The sequence below is a fragment of the Moschus berezovskii genome, chromosome 17 (assembly GCF_049115385.1).
Source record: "Moschus berezovskii isolate FMDL1 chromosome 17, NW_MosBer_1.0, whole genome shotgun sequence".
Lineage (NCBI taxonomy): Eukaryota > Metazoa > Chordata > Mammalia > Artiodactyla > Moschidae > Moschus > Moschus berezovskii.
Window position 1 is genome coordinate 35,656,229 of NC_142476.1, and position 20,523 is coordinate 35,676,751.

Sequence of the window (20,523 nt, forward strand, 5' to 3'; positions counted from 1 at the left end):
GAGCATGCATGCACTATTTCTACCAAAGAGATACAACACAGGTAAATTGCCTTAAGGGCACAGATAATAGCAAAATGTAGTGAAATCATTTGCCAGTGATGAGTCTGGAGTATTTATTACTTTTGTTCTTAAGATAATTATCTAAGTTTAGAGAATTTAATCTTTCACAATGACTATTTTAAAATGTCTTGCAAAATTTGACAACTAACTTTTCCAAGCCAGTAGGAGCAGGATCCAGCCCACCGCTAACTCAGGGCCCTCTAGAGATGAGAGTACTGAGCACAGAAAAGACAAGAACCTGCCTGCCAAGGGACTTACCGATCACTCCAAGTCAGTGAGCTGAGAACGTACAGACAGGGCATGTGGGGTGAGAGGTGAGGAAGGAAGTTGAGTCCAGCGTGGGGAAGGCAGACCTCTGAGCTCATGCTATCTGTGTATTGCCTCCTGGTAGTTGCCCCTCCAGAGGACTTGCGAGTGGCTGGTATCAGCGACAGGTCCATTGAACTGGAATGGGACGGGCCGATGGCAGTGACGGAATATGTGATCTCTTACCAGCCGATGGCCCTGGGGGGCCTCCAGCTCCAGCAGCGGGTGCCTGGAGATTGGAGTGGCGTCACCATCTCAGAGCTGGAGCCAGGTCTCACCTACAACATCAGCGTCTATGCTGTCATTAGCAACATCCTCAGCCTTCCCATCACTGCCAAGGTGGCCACCCGTACGTACCATTTTCCCCTCCTGCTTCATCTTTCTTTTCCCCTACATGAGATCATGGGCATTCATGATGGTAGTATCTTTTCTTAATTCTTCAGGGATGCCTGCAGTTATCATTGCTCTCAAGGGGAAGGGCTTCTGATGTGACCCACTTAGGAAAGGGCACATCATTAAAAAGACACTTCCAAAAGAGCAGAGTTTCCACATCCCAGACAGCCCCTATCTATTATAGAGCCAAAAGGACAAAAAGTACTTTAATTGTTGAGTTTTGACTTGTTATAAGCTTGAGTCTGATTAGAAGTCAAGGAAAGTATAAGACTTACACAGACTTTGAATCTAGTTAGAGATTCAAAACCAGCAGATATGAAATAGGACATATAATAAGCAAGTGCTAAATGGTATATCACAGATGGCAAGTGTATAGCACAGTGGGAAAAAAATCTTATTTAAAACCACAACTGAAAACACCCACTTCTCCTCAGAGAGAGGTGGCATTATGTCTTCGTAATCTTTTGTTTAGTAAAATACCCTGATGGTCCATTTCGATTATAAACACTGAATCTCTAAAGCATCATTTAGGAAGATTCAGCGGGCAAAAGAGAAACAGAGAGTATGCTAAACCCTTTTCTATGAGAAATGGAAGTTTCTCTTTTTTATTTATAACAGAGAAACTACTATAGGTATGTATCTATACTTTGTATGCCTGTTTAAGAACAGAAGCATTTTAAAAGATTGCATACCAACTATTAACATTAATTACATCAAAGAGCAGAATAAGAAAGAGATGGGGAGGGGCTGTTATTTAGTTTTCTTTATATACCTCGGAATTCTTCAACTGTCTTTCCAACCCCACTTCTCCAGCTCTCAAGTGCCAGCTGGGCATTGTACAATTCAATTGAACTCAGTATCTATCCACCTGGAGTTAGCATCAGATTTGACAAGCTAAAAACCTCAGTCTCTCAGAGCTGCTTCCACATCGGTTTTCAGCCACAAGTCCCAGTTTGTCACGGGTCTTCTCAATAGGCAACTCTACATTTAAGGGGTTCCCACAACCCCTCCTTAATTTTGGTGATTCCTTAGAACTCACAGAGCTCAAGAAAGCACTTTGCTCTTTATAACCACTTTCTTAGAAAGGATGCAAGTCAAGAACAGCCAAATGGAAGATACACATAGGGCAAAGTATGTTGTGTAGGGTTTCCATGTACTCTCTGCACAGTAACTCTCAGTAACTCCATGTGTTCACCAACCCAGAAGCTCTCGGAACCCCATTGCTTAGGGCCTTTATAGAGGTTTCATTATGCAGGCATGATTGGTAAAACCCCTAGCCATTGGTTATTAACTCAAGTCAGCCCTTTCCCCTCACTGGAGGTTGGGGGCAGGAGTTCCAACCCTCTCTCTAAGTCACTCCTGGGTTTTTCTTCAAACCAGCTATCTAGGAGGCCCAGGCTACCAGTTATCTCATAATCACACAAACGATACTCTTTTCCCTCTGGGGATTCCTAGGGTTTTAGGAGCTGTTGTGTCAGGACAAAGACCAGATACTTACTTTTTTTTTATTGCATCACACAGAGATTTTAGTAGTGGCGGGAAACCAGAACAAAATGTGACCGTGAAATATCAGCCCCTGGGTTGGTAAATGAGACTTATCACCAAATATGGGATGAGCAATCCAAGCCCATTTGGTGTAAGTCTCAAATGACAAGATGGTATTTGGGTAACAAATGCCAAGAAAGTTCAGAATAAGAAGAGGTTGAAGTAGGAAGGTTGTGCTGATGGTTAAGAACTCACCTATCAATGCAGGAGACATAAGAGATGGGGGCTGGAACCCTGGGTCAGGAAGATCCCCTGGAGGAGCTCATGGCAACCCACTCCAGTATTCTTGCCTGGAAAATTCCATGGAGGGCTACAGTCCATAGGATCAAAGAGTCAGACACAACTGAAGCAACTGAGCACAACGCACAAAGTAGAAAGTTGGCTTGGAAGGCTTTGTGGAGGCCAAGGTCTTGAGTTGTGCTGCAAGCATAGGGCAAGCAGAGGGGAAAGGATTTAAGAAGTCATTTTGTTCCCTTGCTTCTCAGGTGACAAAGATCCTATTAGAATATTGGACTCCCACCTCTGAATGCTGACTTTTTTTTAATATGCCTATAATTATCTCTGTTTATATCTGACCTTTTTTTTTCTTTCTTCAATTCCTCTGGTGCCTGAGAACCAGTTTAAAATATCTGCAGTGATCGCGTAGAGAGGCAGGTCACCATCTGCTGCTTTCCCCACCTTGCTCTGGGATGAGTCACCACAGCGAGAGCCTGGCCGGACTCCCAGGCCTCTCTGCTCTGATCCACGTGCATCACGCACCGTGGTGAGGTTTCCATCTCCCGTGGCGTTTATTCTGCCAATTCAGGGCATCCCCTCAGGCAAGCTCCCAGGTGACAAGGACAGAATCATGTAAACTCACCTGACACACCTTCAAATGGGTCCAGGAGCCGCCCTGCCTTTCACCAAGAAGCCTGAGGAAGCTTCCCAACAGGAAGGATGAGAATCTGTCAGTCTTCCAATGGGAAAGTCCCAGGAGAGGCGCAGCTAAAATGGGATCAGGCTCCCTGGAGAAGTGAGAAAAGTCGTGCTGTCGTATTTCAGGGCTGGTAATTGGAACTCCATTAGGACCAGCCTACTTCCACCTGTGTGTGCATGTGTGTGTTTGGGGGCGGGAGGGCTGGAAGGGTGTGGGGAGTGGAAAACCAGGGAATTCGGAGAGGAACTAAAAACGAGATTGAGGTGAAGGTGAGTGAGGGAGAGAGGGAAGAGAGAACCAAGCAACAGCTGGAGAAAGAAAAGCAGGAACTCGTGGAGTGAAAGCAGAAACCCCAGTATCTGTTACCGTCCCTTATTTACACCCTTGCTTGGCTTGGCTACACATTTTGCGATACAAAATGGAAATTTCAGGCCATCCTAGAGGTGGTGATTTGAGCTAAACAAGATATTCTTAGTGCACATCACATGATGGAGAAAAGCGTTCCAGTGTCTATTCTGAAGTCGGCTTGCTCCACGCCTTTCACTAATTCTGTCTGCACCCCCTTCTCCTGGGTGTGAGAAGGAACAGTGACATTAACCTTCACACCACCTCTCGGAAACTCAAAGCCTCCAAAGACGGCGTTTGGTTTCTCTGAAAAAGGCATTATGTTAAATGCCAAGACTCAACACCTTAGTAAGGAAAGGGAAATGTGACTTTTGGATGTTAACATCAACCTATCATGGAATAGAAAGCATAAAAAGTATTCATTAGGTGTTCGTTAGGTTTACTCCTCTATTTGCTCACACTGAACGCCAACACCACAGTGGCCTGGGACTACCCCTTGCCTGGAACCCAGCGCGTCTGTAATGAGGTTGGGATAGCCCATCACACGCCACGGCACCCATGGCATGGAGGGAGCCCGGGTAATGCTCTCTTCCCCTGCCAGGGCTAGCCATGACACCGTCACCCACATTGCTGTGTTCCAGATCTCTCCACGCCTCAAGGGCTCCGATTCAAGACGGTCACAGAGACCACCGTGGAGGTGCAGTGGGAGCCCTTCTCATTCTCCTTCGATGGGTGGGAGATCAGCTTCATTCCAAAGGTAACCCCCACCTGTCAGATGGCCAAACAGCCTGATGTGGCATACCCACACCCTCGACTTAGGATTGGGGCAGCAAAAATCCAACCCCCCACACACAATCTCTGTCTCTCTCCATGCCATTAAGGACACAAAGGGGCACTTGGCTGGCTACAGAACATTTCTTTCACAAAGGTGTGGTAATGACTGATTAACAAGAATGGCCCCAAGCCTGGTACCCAGGCCTTGGATGACAGGAGCATGAGGGAGCAGCCATGGCCCAACTCTCTGCTCAAAATCTTTAGGTTTTAGCAAGCTGCAACTTCAGTGAGTCTGAAAACCTAGACTTCCAAAAAGCTGGGGCTTCTCCTTAGGACACAAGAAAAGCTAAAGCCAATCAGTCCCATAGTCAATCCACAGCTTCATTCTGTGCAGGCAGAGGCCCCAAAAGTCGGCCTATGTGGTTTCAGCCTCTCAAAGTCAGAGATGTAACACAAAAATACCATGCATAATCTACCCCTTGAGAAAATTTTCCTTAAACATTTTGAGCTGAAAGGGATCTTAAGATTTCTTTCCATTCATCAAAGTGGTATTTTATTTTATTAATCCGAAAATTAACTTTTCCAAGTTGCCAGAGGTGCCTGACTAGTTCTAATTTTCTAGGAGTTATTAATGCCACTGATCCCTAACTATATCACTCATGAGGGCACATATATATACATACATACATATACATAAAACGTTTAATCACATTCCTTTCCTTTGTCTTCATCTTTCAATACCAAAGAGCGTTTTTTCAAATCATTCATCAGACTTAATGACAGATGACACATCCTTGGCTAATAAGACTATGATTTTACCATTCTTTTTACTTCAAAATTCTTAGAGGCATGGGTTGTTGGAACTACAAAAGACTTTCAGATTCACAGAGAATGACCCTTCATTTTACATCTAGTTTGTTTAGTTTATAGAGAATAAGACTCAGTGAACTTAAACGATATCAGACAGCTGGTTGGTGGCAGGCTTAAAACAAGAACCTGGTCTCCACTTCTTATTCCAGAGCTCTGTCCCCTGAACTGGACAGGATACCTCCTTCTCTTGTGGGGATATAGTCATGACATGCCAAGCTAACTACATCTAAGTAGATATTCTATATATGCAGTTTCTTATATGTTTTATCTGCATTAAAATGGTCAAAGAAGTATGGTGGGAGATTGGATTCATAATAGAGCAGAGAGAATCATGCCACTTTGCTGCTCAGACAAGACAAAACAATGCCAGGATTGCCTGTTTTACATCCAATATGTAAATTCCAAATGAGAGTGGGACTAGCCAGGGCGTAGCTAGGTCAAATATACAGCCACATACAATAACTGTATGATCTGCAGGTTAAGGCTAGTGGGAGGCACTTGTCACATTGATTTATAAGAGTATGGAAATGAAATACATCCTATAGGTCACTCCAGGTGACATGAACAGAGACCAAAGATTATAAAAAAAGGACTGTGCCACAAAAAATAGCCCTCTTGTCACCTCCACTTCCAGAGACACAAAGAGAAAATGTATAAGAATAGGCCAACAGACAGACAGGTGGGCAGAGAGACACTAAACCCTGGACCCAACGTCATGTTGATCTTTTTCACTTCCTGTTTCACCAGTGTGTCTCTTTCTTCTCTCCTTAGTATTATTCTTTGTTCCACCCTTTTCCTCTTCTTTGTACTCCATGGTTGTGTCACTGGATAAAAGGGAAACAAGACAATGACAGACTTGCAGCCAGTGTAACACTATGAGAAACTCCAGACACAGCAAAATAATAGCTCCAGCTCATTAAAAAACTGGGAACATCTTAGTTTGAAATATGTTGTCATGTACATAAAAATGTTTACACACATACACACAACTAGACTCTTCTAAATAGCCGAAGGCATGCTCACCATGATAAATGCCAAAAAAAATATCTGATAGATGGTAAGCATCAAACATTTCATTTTTGGCAAAAATGTCTACATCACCTCATGACTAATTTTTATTGGCAAACTCAGTAGAAGCATGGGAAGCCAAAGAAATGTTCTTGAAAATTGGTTTTCCCTTTGCCAAATCCTCATAGAGTGGTGGCATTCTTCTCGAGCCTGCTGGGAGCCATTCCTGGCCCCAGACACTTAGCTGTCAGCCTGGAGGGCAGAGAAGCGTTCCTCATCTTTAACTCACAATCAGGGTCCCATTCTTTCCCCTCCTATTGATTTCCTCTTCTGGTTTCTCTGCTTCTTCCTTCCTTCCACCCACCAGAACAATGAAGGAGGGGTGATTGCCCAGCTCCCCAGTGATGTCACATCCTTCAACCAGACGGGACTAAAGCCTGGGGAGGAATACATTGTCAATGTGGTGGCTTTGAAAGAGCAAGCCCGGAGCCCCCCTACCTCGGCCAGCGTCTCCACTGGTGAGTGCCTCCAACCTTTCTCCCTCTGACTACCCAAGGTTCACTTAGGAAGAACTGCAGACTCAATCAAGAGAGACAAAGGGGTGCTAGGACTTCTCCCACAGCTGAAATTAATTTTGGTGCCTGGAGATGGAGCTTACTCCACCAGATGCTTAGGTGAACATCTTCCTTATTCTTGCAAACCCAGAAACCCAGGAGAGTATTCTATGAAAAATTCTTTGGTCAGATCTCCAGTGTGTCTGTATTCTGATCTTACTCATTAAGAGACTTCATTTGTCAGCCCCTAATATCTTGAGCTTTGGAACCAGCAAGAGCTAATACACTCTTGCTTATTGTGAGGCGTGCAGAAAGTCCTAAGACCCTTCCCAAACCTCGATCCATTTGACAAGGATGAACGATAATACCTTCTTCAAAGAAATGACATGAGGATTAAATCAGATAAAGCACACAAAGTGATTAGCACTGAGTTGATGACAGTGTGTATACATACACTCAGAGAACACCTTTCAAAGTGACAGAGCAGGAGGAAACACATCATTCCAAACCAGTAAGTGTGGGTTGGGTCACTGTTCAAGGTGACAACTTAAGTAGATTATTATTTCATCTCCACAATTCCTCTCATGCAAGATCATTATATTTCTATGTTTGAGTCATTAACTGTATCACATTTTGCTTTATTGTTTCCTTAGCTAACAAAGGATGTTCAACCTCAAAGCTGTAAATTAACAAATATAATGCGAGTGTGCGCCCTCAACCAAGGATTTCTCAAAAGTTATAAATAGTTTCTGGTATCACTTTTGGTTCTCATTATATTGATGGAGGAGCTGAGACTCAAAGGTTAAGCAACACTCCCTGTAACAGAGGCTGAGTTAGACGAATATTGGGAGAGCTTTATTTTTTTATAAACAGAAGCTGACACCTAAGAAAACCAGTCATGAGTCCAGGGCGAAGGCCAGGTTGGCCAGAAAAGGGAACCACAACACTATATAATGAGCCCATGTTTATGGATTAGTGATTCATACTTTGTTAACTGGATCCAAACTAAACAGCCTCAGGTGCTGAGGTTTGTGCTCAGTCAAGAAAACATTGGTTTAAAACTATTGTGGCACCAGATTATGCTTCATTAGAGCCCCAGGGTTCCATGACAGCTCCTCAAGGCAAGGAGGAAGTAGAGATCCCGGCCTCTTATTACTCCCACTCCCATGTCCCTCCCACCTTCCCACCAAGGCAGTTCCACTTTCATCTGTTTTATATTTTGCACAATCTTGTAAGATTTTCTTCTTTTATAAAAAGAATATGACCCCCCCTCCTCCCAAAAAGGCTTTAAAACCACTGTACTAATCCAAATATGTTTTAGAAGGAACTATGCCATAATGCTAAACATGCTCTGTAGGAATCTCTCCAGTGGCCAGAGTTTTTCCCCAGTTTTGCTTCCCAAGGCTATGCTAGACCCTGAAGAGTTGGTTAGGTAATTGTTCATTCTCCTCTTCCGATTTGGAATGTTTCAGGGTCCCTAAATCACTTCTGAGATTTGATACCAAGAAAATATTAGCAGAAAACAAAAAGCTAGAAGATGATGGTACATAAGAGTATAGAGAAGAACATTACAGATGTATGGTGCTTTTCTTCCAAAACACTGACACGCTTAGAAAAGACAGACTCTGCTTTAGGCTTCTACTTACACCACATTTTGACAAAATTGGCAGTATTTTTTTAAAATTTGGAATTTTCTGAAGATTAAAATGAAAAGCTCCTGATCTTGTCATCTGTGGTAAAGCCAGGCCAAAATTTTTTTAAAACTAGGAAAAAATGTCCTAGTTCATATTTTGGGATTGTGTACAGAATCACAAAGAAATGGAAAGAAAAATATTTATTCCAGTTTACCTTTTGAGGAGGATGTGTGTTTGTTTAAAAATTAGGGCCTAAATTGAAAGCAAGCTGATACCTCCTTGACTGGAATGGGACACGGCTACCCAGTGGCCAACTGAAGGGCTGAATCCAAGGGTGGCTGCAGAAAAGATGGTTGGCTCCCAGCCCCGTCTGCTGTTTTTAAGAAACCATTGTTTAATTATTTCCTTCTGCTAATATCTGATCCACACCAACCCTCTCCTGCAAAGCTCTGAGTCCTTGTCAGGCATGCAAGCTGGCTTATTACAGTCGGGCCATTTTGGGAATTCAAATTACAAGACCTCCTGCAGCCAGAGGCCTTGGTGCTTCACAATGACACTCTAATATGAGCAATCATTATGACTAGGATTGGGGGGTTTAAAGAGCTGATGGAAAAAGCCTGACATGGTCATTAGAGTTTTTGTGACATTTTTTATTTTTTTCAAGAAGCTCCAGTTCATTGAAATGCTTCCTTCTCTTTCTTATGACTGTTGAGAACCATCTCTTTATTTCATTTACTCAGCACCCATGTACTGAGAGTCTACTATGTTCCAGGTATTATGCTTATTCAGCTGCTCAGAGAACATCTCCCACATCTCCTTATTAAATTAAATGAAATAGAAAAGCCAAAGTTATCTAAAACCATGAAATACAGCGTGCAAGAAAAAAAACATCTGGATGTGTTCTTTTAGATCTCATTATTACTCCAAATATGAAAAACAGAACATTTTAACTCCAAACCAGGTGGCACCAAAACCAAATAGTCTGGTAATTTTTATTTTGGCTGGTGCCAGACCCCAAATCCCAAGCTGTTTAATAGAGAGCAGGACTGCGCTAGACCCACAAAGAGGGTGGGGTGCCCAGGGAAAGGCCCAACTCAGAAAGACTGAGAGGCTGAGACAGTCCTGAGGGGGACACTCCATCCTGGAGACAATCGAGATTGTGATCTGGTGCGGATTGTTTAAAACAAAAAAGTCTTAGTCAAGACACTCTGGTAATATGGAAGAAAAATGGTCATAAAGTAGCTGAAGCAAAAAAGAGAATTTACTGGAAGGACACAGAGTGTCATGGAACCCCAGGGCCTGAAATGCATCTGAGTCTCACAGAAGACTTGAACCAGGAAATGGAAAGTCAAGAATCAAGTTATTCTCTATATCTTTCTAGAAGTGCCACACGGTCACTCATTTCTGCTTCTCTCTCACGTTTGCTCCTAAAATTCTGCACCCAGTTCCAGAGTGTGTGTGTTTGGGGGAGGGGTCTCCCACACCAAGCAATTCTCTGTTTACCAGCTATGTATCCTACCATTCAACTCAGTTCTGACAGCATCTACCATCTGAGAGCATCAGACTCCACAGGTTGAAGGCTCAGTCCTTTATGACCATCCTCCACGTCAGATGCCAATCACAAACCCAGGTGTTGTCACCTGTCCTTCTGACTGACCGGCTACAGATTAGAGGTTCTACAACCCCCTCTCTGGGTTTCATCAGTTTGCTGGAGCAGCTCACTGAACTCAGGAAACCCATGTTCTCACCAAATTACTGGTTTATCACAAAGGATATTTAGGGACACAAATCAACAGCCATATGAAGAGATACACAGGAGAGGTCCTGAACAAAGGAGCTTTTGCCCCCAAGGAATTGTGGGGTCCTGTCACAGCGGCACATGGAAGCATTCTGGTTCCCTAAACTGGGAGCTCTCCAAAGCCAATCCTTTTGGGGTTTTATGGAAGCTTCATTACTTGAGCACGATTGATGGACTGACCAGACGTCAGGAGTGAGACTGAAAGTTCCAACCCTCTAATCACCTAGATGGGTCCCTTGACAACATGCTTCCAACCTCGATTCATTAACATAACAAGAGACAGACAACTTTTTTTTTTAACAGACAGGAAAAGGAAATTGTTTTTGTTTTTTTTTTTTAATGGGGAAAGCTTGATCATGTTTCTTTTTTTTTAATTGGAGGATAATTGCTTTATAATGTAGTGCTGGTTTCTGCCATACAAAAATGGGAATCAGTCATAACTATATATATATATGCCCTCCCTCTTGAGCCTCCCTCCTAGCTCCTTTAGGCCATCACAGAGCACCAGCCTGGGTTCCCTGTGTGACACAGCAGCTTCCCACCAGCTCTCTGTTTTACACATGGCAGTGTATATGTGTCAACGCTACTCTCTCAATTCGTCCCACCCTCTCATCCCCCGCTGTGTCCACAAGCCCATTCAACAAGAGACAAGTTTACCAGTTTGATCACTTAGAAAATATCAAGGGTTTTAGGAGCTCTGTGCCAAGAAGGGCAGAGAAGGCAATGGCACCCCACTCCAGTACTCTTGCCTGGAGAATCCCATGGATGGAGGAGCCTGGTGGGCTGCAGTCCATGGGGTCGCGAAGAGTCGGACACGACTGAGCGCCTTCACTTTCACTTTTCACTCTCATGCATTGGAGAAGGAAATGGCAACCCACTCCCGTGTTCTTGCCTGGAGAATCCCAGGGACGGGGGAGTCTGGTGGGCTTCCGTCTATGGGGTCACACAGAGTCGGACACGACTGAAGCGACTTAGCAGCAGCAGCCAAGAAGGGAAGACCAAATATGTATTTACCATAAATCACATGTTCCCCTTTGCCCTCTTCCCTCCCGCTTCCTCTCTGTCTCTCCTTCCCTCCCTTTCCCCTTTTTCTGTCTCTCTCTTTCCCTCTCTCTCCCTCCCTGCTCCATCCAGATCAGATGTTTTTTATTTATGTGTGAGGATGGTAGAGAATGGCCACACTAGTCCTGGCTCACCAACTAATCAGAGAGCCAGAGCCTGTGATTCCAGTTCCTAATCCTTGAAGAATATTAATATTAACATTAATCAGCCCCAGCTAGAATGGTGTCATCCGTAATAAAACATGGGAGCCTAGTCAGCTCTTTCTAGAAGATAATGAGTAATTAAAAGAGGGCATATTAGCCATGTAGACAAGCCATGAGGAATTGAGAACACCATTTTCTACTCTACTCACTAAGCCCTTTCTAGTTCCCTTCTACATTCTCTCACCTTGCCCCACCTCCACCATCATTTAATTCAATATGAACAGAACCCTAAGTGATATCAGAACCATGGATGGTGGGCCCCCTAGGAAATCAACCAGTTTTTTCTAGATAAGGCCATCGCACAGTGGTTTCCCCTGGCTGCTCAGTGCTGGGGCCAGGACTCGTGAGGGACATGTGCTGAATATCTGGAAGGACTAGGTGTGATGCAGCACTCTCTGGCTCAGGAATATGCAAGAACCAGTGGGGAAAAAATAGCCCACAAGAGGCTGTTCCAAGATTGATATCTTTTTTTGTTTAACAGAAAAGCAAGTTTCCCCAGAAGGCATAATTCATACACACAAATATAAATGTCTGTTGGGTTTTTGAGCATCTTAGCAACTGGTTGACTGAGCTGCTGGTATGGTTGAGCAGGGACATCTTTTGGATATTCATGATGCCCTCACTGGCAACCAAGTTGGAAGTCTCAGATGTTTAGACAGGACTGCTAATTCATAGATCTTTCCTTGGAGTTTAAAGAAGGTGAAGGCTGGATAGCTGGGCACACACAAGAAGCTCGGTTCACTGTCCTTTGTGCCATAAACTCCTGACAGAGCAGGGCTGGCCCTCTCAAGCCAGTAAGTGCCCTTCCTCCACCCAAACTGGGATGTGCCAGCCCTGAAAATAATCACAGGCTCAGGGGACCTGAGATCCAGTGTCCATTCACCCATTGCCAAATCATGTGTCCTCAGGAAAGAGATTCCATCTCACTGTCTCATTATCCCCATCTGTAAAATGGGATAACAATACCCATCCTCTCTCTAACAGACCAGGCTAATGTAAGGAGGAAAGGAAAGGAAAGAGCTTACTAAAGTCAAAGGCTCACTCCTCAACCTTTTTTTTTTTTCTATCGGCTCTTCCTCATTTAGTCATTGATGGGCCCACGCATATCCTAGTTCGAGATGTCTCCGACACCGTGGCCTTCGTGGAGTGGACCCCACCTCGAGCCAAAGTCGATTTCATTCTGTTGAAGTACGGCCTGGTGGGCGGGGAAGGTGGAAAGACCACCTTCCGGCTGCAGCCACCCCTGAGCCAGTACTCGGTGCAGGCCCTCCGGCCGGGCTCCCGATATGAGGTGTGGGTCAGCGCAGTCCGCGGAGCCAACGAGAGCGAGGCCGCTACCACCCAATTCACAACCGGTGAGGCTACGAGTGGGGCGGAGCCTGGGGCGGGGAGAGGGCGCTGCGCCAGCGGGTATCGTTGGGGCAGGGGGGCGTCCAGGAAGGGAGATGATGTGTGCGCCTGCATCCACATATATCACGTGCACTGCAAAGAGGGAAGCTAGAGGTTTCCGGGCATCCCACGAAGGTTGCATCAGAGGACGGAGGCCGCCGGCCACCTGTGGATGGGAGAGCTGGGTTCCCGTCTTGTTCTGCTACCAGCCAGGTCTGTGACCTGACATAACTCTTCCCCTCGGGTCTCACGTCTCTCCTTTATAAAATGAAACGTTTGTCCTGAAGTCACTGACGCATCCCCATTGCTAACCCAAAGGGCAGTTTTGTGAGAGTTCAGTGACCCTTCCTGGCGACACTTTACTGCTATTTGCTGGGAACAGTAGTAATGATTCCATAGATCCACAGTGACTACGCCAGCACCATGGCGCACCTTGGAGTTGTGCAAAGCCCATCCGTGCCGAAGCAGGCCTTCTGCCTAAGAATGTTTTACTCATCCTTGTGAGCGCTCGCATGAGGGCTAGCGTAGACCTGGCTCCCGCAGAGGGCAGGCTGAGTGAAGCCCATGTCAGTGCCTCCTGCCCAGCTGGGATGACCGGCCACCCACTTCCCAAGGCTGTCAGGACGTTTAAAGAGCCTTGGGAAAGGCCAGACCTCATGACCTGCTCCCTGGCTCTCTTGGAGCCCATCCGGCCGGCCAACTAGTGGACAAGTAGGTCAGGCACATGCAGATGCAGGCTCGCCAGTGCTCTCCCTGGGTCAGCGGGGGCTGAGATCCAAGAGTGAGTCACTCCATGTCTCGGCCTATCTGCCCTCAGGAGGTCACAGGTCAAGGAATGTCTCTGCCAGCTCCCAAGGTGGCACAGCGATCAAAGGGAACTGCAGGCATCTGTAAAATCTAAGAACCAGCATCTTCTGAAAGAATGAAGTAGGAGAATCACTAATTCAAGCATTCCACATTAAGTGGTGGCCTAAGAGCCTATTGCAGGATGAGGCAAGTCAGCCAAGGGGCATCAGGGAGGCTCCATTACCCTCTGCTTGTGTTTAAAATTGACTGATAAATACAGCAAAGAGTAAGACAGATGGAGGCCAAAATATCCCCTAGATTAGAACAGGTAGCTTAGTGTTAGAGTCAAATGGGCTTGCCAACTGATGGCCCCTGTGAGTCTGGGCAAGACCCCCATGTGGCAGAAGTTGGGGGCTACTGAGGTTAGGGCTTACAGCACAGAGGAGCAGCAGAGGCTGATCCCTGTGGGCAGAGGGCTCCCTTGAGAGGGGAACCGGAAGGGTCTTGCCCAGTCTCACTACAAAACTCACCACTGAGGCGAGTCCATCTTCCCCATGGAAGAAAAAGGCTGGGAATCTCGTAGCAGCTTTCCCTCCACCCCACAGGAAACACCGGGTTAGGGAGAAGATTTCCCTATTGAAGAGACCAAGTGTGGACACTGAGGAAACGGAGAAGACAGTTAATTCTGAAAGAGACCCTTTTAGGCTTTCTCTCCCGCCCCTGTGCTGGACTCCACCCCAGCCAGGGGTCCCTGGCCCGATTTTCTACTGAACACATGTTGGGTTCCCCAGTGATGTGTATTTTTAGAACAAAGGAACTACATTCTGCCCATTTCTCTTGCCTTCTTTTCCCTCACTCAGCCAAAGCTGCTCGGAGGCTCACACAATGTCCCTTCCTGGTGAATTCAAGGTCAGTCCTGCCCACCCCCAACCTTAGCACCCCCACAGCAAGGCCTACTCAGGTGGTGGGACCTCCTGAGAGCCACAAGTCCTGCATTCTTTTTCAATTTCAAGATAGTTTTTGTGTGAAAAGTGGTTTCTTTGTGGCTGTGCTCAGATAAGGAGTTTGAAGAGGCTGAAAAGGAGACGAGAGCTTTCAGGCGGAAGCACGAAAAGGGAATTCTTGATGTTTAGGTTGACGAGATGGAAGCAGGACTGGCTGGTGGCCCAGGAAAATTTCAATCAAGACAATTACATTCTGCCTCCTAGAAGCCCCCACTCCCCACCATGAGTTTCCGTTCTTGGCGTGATTCTCTGTTTCTGGTTGCTTGGTGGATGGGCAGCTGTTAGGTGCCTGCTTTCTGCACTCAGCAGCAGCCTATACCTGCAACCTGCCCTGCTCTGCTCGAGGGGGTGGGGGGTGAGGGGGCCATGGGGGCGGGGAGCTGTGGACAGGTTTGCTCACCAGCTCTCAAGGCCCGGAGTTGACAGGTGCTGTGTTGAATGATGAAAGGGTGCCTGGACCCTCACAGCAGGGCCCTCAGTCATTTTAGAACGCCGCTTAAATTCAAATTAGCCAAAGTGCTTTTCCAGGTGATGGCTTCGACACTAGGAGCGCACTAATTGCACAGGCAATTAAAACAGAGATTTGCTTCCCGAGTGGTGAGCAGGGTATCTGCCTGGGTCTTATTGCCGCTCGGAAAAAGGAAGGCACTGATGGAAGCCCACCAAAGCCAGTGGTTAGAGAGAAGGGGTCCAGGGAGACCCGGAGGCCAGTCTCACGAACTTCCCCACTCTCCGTACGTAGCTCTGGTGGCAGTTGCCCTCACAGGACTCTCCTGGTGAATTTTTTTTTTAAGTGAACCATTTTAAAATTTTTATTGAATTCCCAGATGGCTCAGCGGATAAAGGATCTGCCTGCAACACAAGAGACACAGATTTGATCCCTGGGTCAGGAAGATCCCCTGGAGAAGGAAATGGCAACCCACTCCAGTATTCTTGCCTGGGAAACCCCATGGGCAGAGGAGGCTGGCAGGCTACAGTCCAAAGGGTCTTAAAGAGTCAGACACGACTAAGTAAGAAGGCGCATTACAATATTGCTTCTGTTTTGGTGTTTTGGCCATAAGACATGTACTTAGCTTCCAGATCAGGGATCGAACCCCACACCCCCTGTATTGGAAGGGGAAGTCTTAACCCCTGGACCACCAGGGAAGCTCCTCTTCTGGTGGATTCTTCCTCACAGCTCTCAGATTCTCCCTCACAGCCCTCAGAAGGTAGCCAGCACCTTGATCTCACACTTCCAGTTTGTGAGACAATATGTTTCTGTTGTGTAAGCCCAACCAGTCTGTGGCCCTTGGTTGCAGCAGTCCTGGAAACTCCTTCAAAGGCCCCACAACAGTTGGAGCTCCCACCTGCTGGGCAGGGAGTATGCTCTGGGATTCCCCAGGAAATGCCTCCGCAAGTTCAACCCTGATGGTGCTTGTCAACCAGCCAGGACCAGCTGCCCTCAGTCAAAGCTGTTGTTCTTCCTGCACCCCCTCACCCCGAGCATCCTCACAGTCCCCAGCCAGAATATTTAACCAGACTTTCTCAATGGTTTTGAAGGATCAGACAAGACAGAGAATGGACAGTATTTGTTTCACATGTGTTTAAAGAACACGAAGGAGTTGGTGGTGGACAGGGAGGCCTGGCGTGCTGTGATTCATGGGGTCGCGGAGAGTCGGACACGACTGAGCGACTGAACTGAACTGAACTGACTGAGAGGTGCCAAGCACTGTCCTAGGCAGTAAGACTGCAGAATAAACAAGATAGACAAGATCCCAGTTCATGTGAGTTATATTCCAGCAAGGGGAACTGGACAAGGAAACAAAAAAGGAACATATGAATATATGGGATCGTCTCAATTACGAGGACCATGCTAAAAAATGAAATTAATGATACAGAGGGAGTAGTCAGAAAGGTCTTTCTGGGGGGCTGGGGTTTGAATCAAGACCTAAGTGACCTCATGGGGGCTTCCCAGGTGGCTCGGTGGTAAAGAATCTGCCTGACAATGCAGGTTTAATCCCCTGGAGGAGGAAATGGCAACCCACTCCAGCATTCTTGCCTGGGCAACCCCATGGACAGAGGAGCCTGGTGGGTTACAGTCCATGGGGTTGCCAAAGAGTGAGACACAAGTTAGTGACTAAACACCAGCAGCAAAGTGGCCTCAGCCATGAGAGGGTCTGGGAAGAGCATCTCTGCAAAGGAATCAGTCAGTGCAGAGCCCAGAGGTGAGAATAAGCTTGAATGAGTCAGGAGTAGGAGAAAGGCAGTGCAGCTGGAGCACAACGAATAAGGGAAGAATGCCCCAAGGTGCCACCTGAGAAGCAGGCAGGGCCAGACCACGCCGAGCCCTGTGGGCCACCTTGAAGTTCAGTTCAGTCACTCAGTCATGTCCAACTCTTTGCGACCCCACAGACTGCATCTTGCCAGGCGTCCCTGTCCATCACCAACTAATGGTGGGCCACCATTAGGAGCTTGTAATAGGAAGCAATGGAAAATTTTCAGCCAACGTGCTTGATCTAATTTATGTTTCAAATTGAGAGTCCATAGTCCCAGCCCCTCCCCAGGGCCTCCACTGGGCATCTGATTTTGCCTTACCCCTGGCTTGCTGGTGTGTTATAGAGACCAGCCCAGCTCCCACTTGCCAGGGGGCCCTTCAGCTGGCCCTCCTGGAGGTCAGGCTCCAAGACCTGGGGGAGCAAACCATTTCACTCCACCCTAGTCCTAAGACACCCCCCTTCTCCAGTTCTCATTCCCAGGATTGATCTCTTTGGGGATCACTGACATTAGAAACGTCCAGTCCCTTCAGAAGAAACACTGCTGCCTATACACAGGGCATAGACCCTAAGGCCCCAAAATGCAGAAAGGAAAACCATAGTTTACCATTTCCAAAAAACTGTAGTCTACCATTTCCAAGGTCTTTAGTTGTGAAGAGCAGTAGGTAAATACGAGACTCAACTTGGACCCTAAGTGAATTTTTTTTGCTCCAGTTCCATTCAGACCACACGCCCAAGCCCCACCCAGTCCTTTGCCAGCCTCTCTTCCCCCACACCCCTCCCCACCTCCAGAAAGATTGAGGGATGTGAGATTTAGGGACCTGCAGTCCAGAGCATTCCTCCCACGTGCCCCTCTACTCAAGCGCCTCTCTCCGTACAATTGCTAGAGAAATTACACACACAGCACGTGCAGAATGCACGGTTTCCCGCATGCTAAACCCACACTGAGTAAGGAAACATTTCTCAGAAAAATAAGCTGCAGAGGCATAAATCTGCTAAGAGATTCACCCAATTTACATCCCTAAACAGAATACTTCTCACTCTGCAGCAGCTGCGCTCAGACTGATTCACAACGTCCCATCTTCCGAAAGAACAATCGGTGGAGACTTGCCTGGCATTTACAAAGTAGAACAGTCCACTTGAGGTTTTCCCAGAACAAATGGCTGGTCCACTCCAAAGTTAAATTCAAGTCTCAAAGTCAAGCCCTATTTAGAACTTTTTAAGTGGCAGTTTGTCAAGACAGCACCTTCTTACCCTGTAAGTTGTTTTATGTTGTTTCTGCCCAAATAAGCCTGCCAGAATGACCAGTCCTGGGAGAACCAGCCCCCCACAGCTGAGGGAGAGACCCCAATACCAGAGGTCTTTTCATTACTGTGGAGTTCTTGGAACTCCAGGGAGCAGGCATGGGGATGCCAGGTTGTTAGAACTCAGGGAGAATTGCGGAAGCACCAGTAAGTCAGCCCAGGGCTTGGACACCTAATTTTGTACCAGTCCCCAAACTGCACACTTCCACATGCATTGTCTCATCTTTACAACTAGAAAAGCAGTATTGTTAGCCCATCTTACAGATGTGACCATCAAGGCCCAGCCAGATGAAGACTTACCTATGGTCCCATTACATTTAGAATTAGAAGTGGAGATCAAACTGAGACCTGACTCCAAAGCGGACTAATTTCTACTATATCACATCCCCTCTCTCTGTGCAAACCTTTCAGCATGTCTATGCAAGTAAATCCAAGGGAAGACATCTTATACTCCAAAACCTTGCAACCAATCCTCTGTTTTGTTGCTTGGTGATCAAATTTGAAATTACACTCTTTCATCTCAGTTGGGTGTCATCTCTGATTTCCTCCTTCCAGGAATTCCCTTAGCCTCAGGGAATGATACTAACTAGTTCATTTTTCAATTTCTCGAACACCACTAGAACTCTTGAATGGGAATGGAGGATGTGTAAAGTGTATTGATGTCTAACTACCAAATAAAACTCTCCAGCCTGCCCATGGAATCTGCCATGGCCAACCTGGCAGACCAAAAGCTACGGGGCAACCCCTGTGGTTCACTCAAACAAAAGGCAGAGGGTGAAATGTGGGCTCTAACTGCAGAGCCTATTCAAGTTCAAGATGCATGGTAAGTGCACATTATCCTGTGTGATGTCGGTGATGTCTTTTTTTTTAAGAGATTGATGCCCCCAAGAACCTGCGGGTTGGTTCCCGCACAGCAACCAGCCTTGACCTCGAGTGGGACAACAGTGAAGCAGAGGTTCAGGAGTACAAGGTTGAGTACAGCACCTTGGCGGGCGAGCAGTACCATGAGCTACTGGTCCCCAAAAGCATTGGACCAACCAGCAGAGCCATGCTCACCGGTGAGTAAGCCCTGGCCCCTGGGGACATGGCAGTTCCTGAGCTCCTCCCAGCCCTCTCCCCAGCCCTGCAAGCCCACATCCAACCATTGCCAAGTCCTCTGACATAATCCACCAAGTACCTGTAGCATGTATCCACTGTTCTCCATTGCACTGCCATCCCCTGGTCTAAGCTGCTATCACATCCTGTCTCCACCACTGAAATAACGCCCCATTCTCTCCTGGCCCCTCCACTGTCCCCTTCACTCCATCAGTGATCTTTTCAAAGTACATTTCTAACTATGCCATCCTACTGTGTATCCATTTCAAGGACTTCAATTGCTTTTGTGATAAACTCCAAACCCTCCCATGGCCTTGGTTTCCCTACCATCTTCTCCATCTCCCATATCTCCTGGTGCTCCCGGTGTTCCAGGCCCACAGGCCTACATTTTTTAGTTCCTCAAACACCAGGGCTTGGCACATGCCATTCCTTCTGCTTATCAGGCTCTCTCCCCAAACAACTCTCTTCACCTCATGATGGCAGCTTCCCTTCCAGCTCTCAGTTCACGTGTCACTTCTCTGGAACCCTAGCTGGTTCCCAGGTGAGGTCAGGTCATCCTGCCTGGCAGTGTCATCTTGCTGGTGACCCCTCACCTCACAGCACTTCTCAAGTTATCCTTGTGCGCTTGTGGGTATGATTATTGGGTTGTTAATCTCCAGCTTGGACTGAAGCTCTGTGAAAAGGGGACCATGTCTGGTTTTGATCACCATGATTCCCCAGCATCTAGCACAACATCTAGCACTTACTAGGTCCTGGATAAGTGGTGAATGAATGGATAAATGCTTGCATGCATGAATGAGAGCAACTGCACACAGGCTACAAGAAGCCAGTGAGTGATAAGCTGATAAATTAAGAGCCTGGTCATGCCTTCTGCACCCTGTAAAGAGTGTGAGTGAGGAGTTATTGAAAGGTCTTAAATAGGTGATGCAATGCAGATTTGTACAGCTACAGTGGAGAACAGACAGGAGGAGGGCAAGGTCAGGGGCAGACAGTGGTCAGGAGGCTGTTTGGAGTCAAAGGGAGAGATAATGGTGGTGTGAACTAACACGATGCCCCAGGTCACCATGATGCTTGGCTGGGGAGCATTCCGTGTCCCCATGGGGATGTGGAGCCCAACTAGTGCTCTTCCTGGGCCTTAGGCACACCCATCCAGGAAAACCTATCTGCTAGGCTTTGCTGAAAGGTAGATGGCTGGAAATGGGGGCACCGTTTTTAGATGGAGACT

The 20,523-nt window shown here is 46.8% G+C and overlaps 1 protein-coding gene across 1 annotated transcript in view; it reads left to right on the top strand.

Annotated features, from left to right (window-relative positions):
• The window catches only part of TNR (tenascin R), a 90,308-nt gene that overhangs the window by 9,531 nt on the left and 60,254 nt on the right, over positions 1-20,523 (top strand). Inside the window, exons 3-7 of the mRNA XM_055418808.2 lie at positions 452-715; positions 4,207-4,322; positions 6,585-6,735; positions 12,554-12,823; positions 19,076-19,261. Coding sequence (XP_055274783.2) covers positions 452-715; positions 4,207-4,322; positions 6,585-6,735; positions 12,554-12,823; positions 19,076-19,261 — 987 coding nt within the window. The remainder of the gene's footprint in view (positions 1-451; positions 716-4,206; positions 4,323-6,584; positions 6,736-12,553; positions 12,824-19,075; positions 19,262-20,523) is intronic.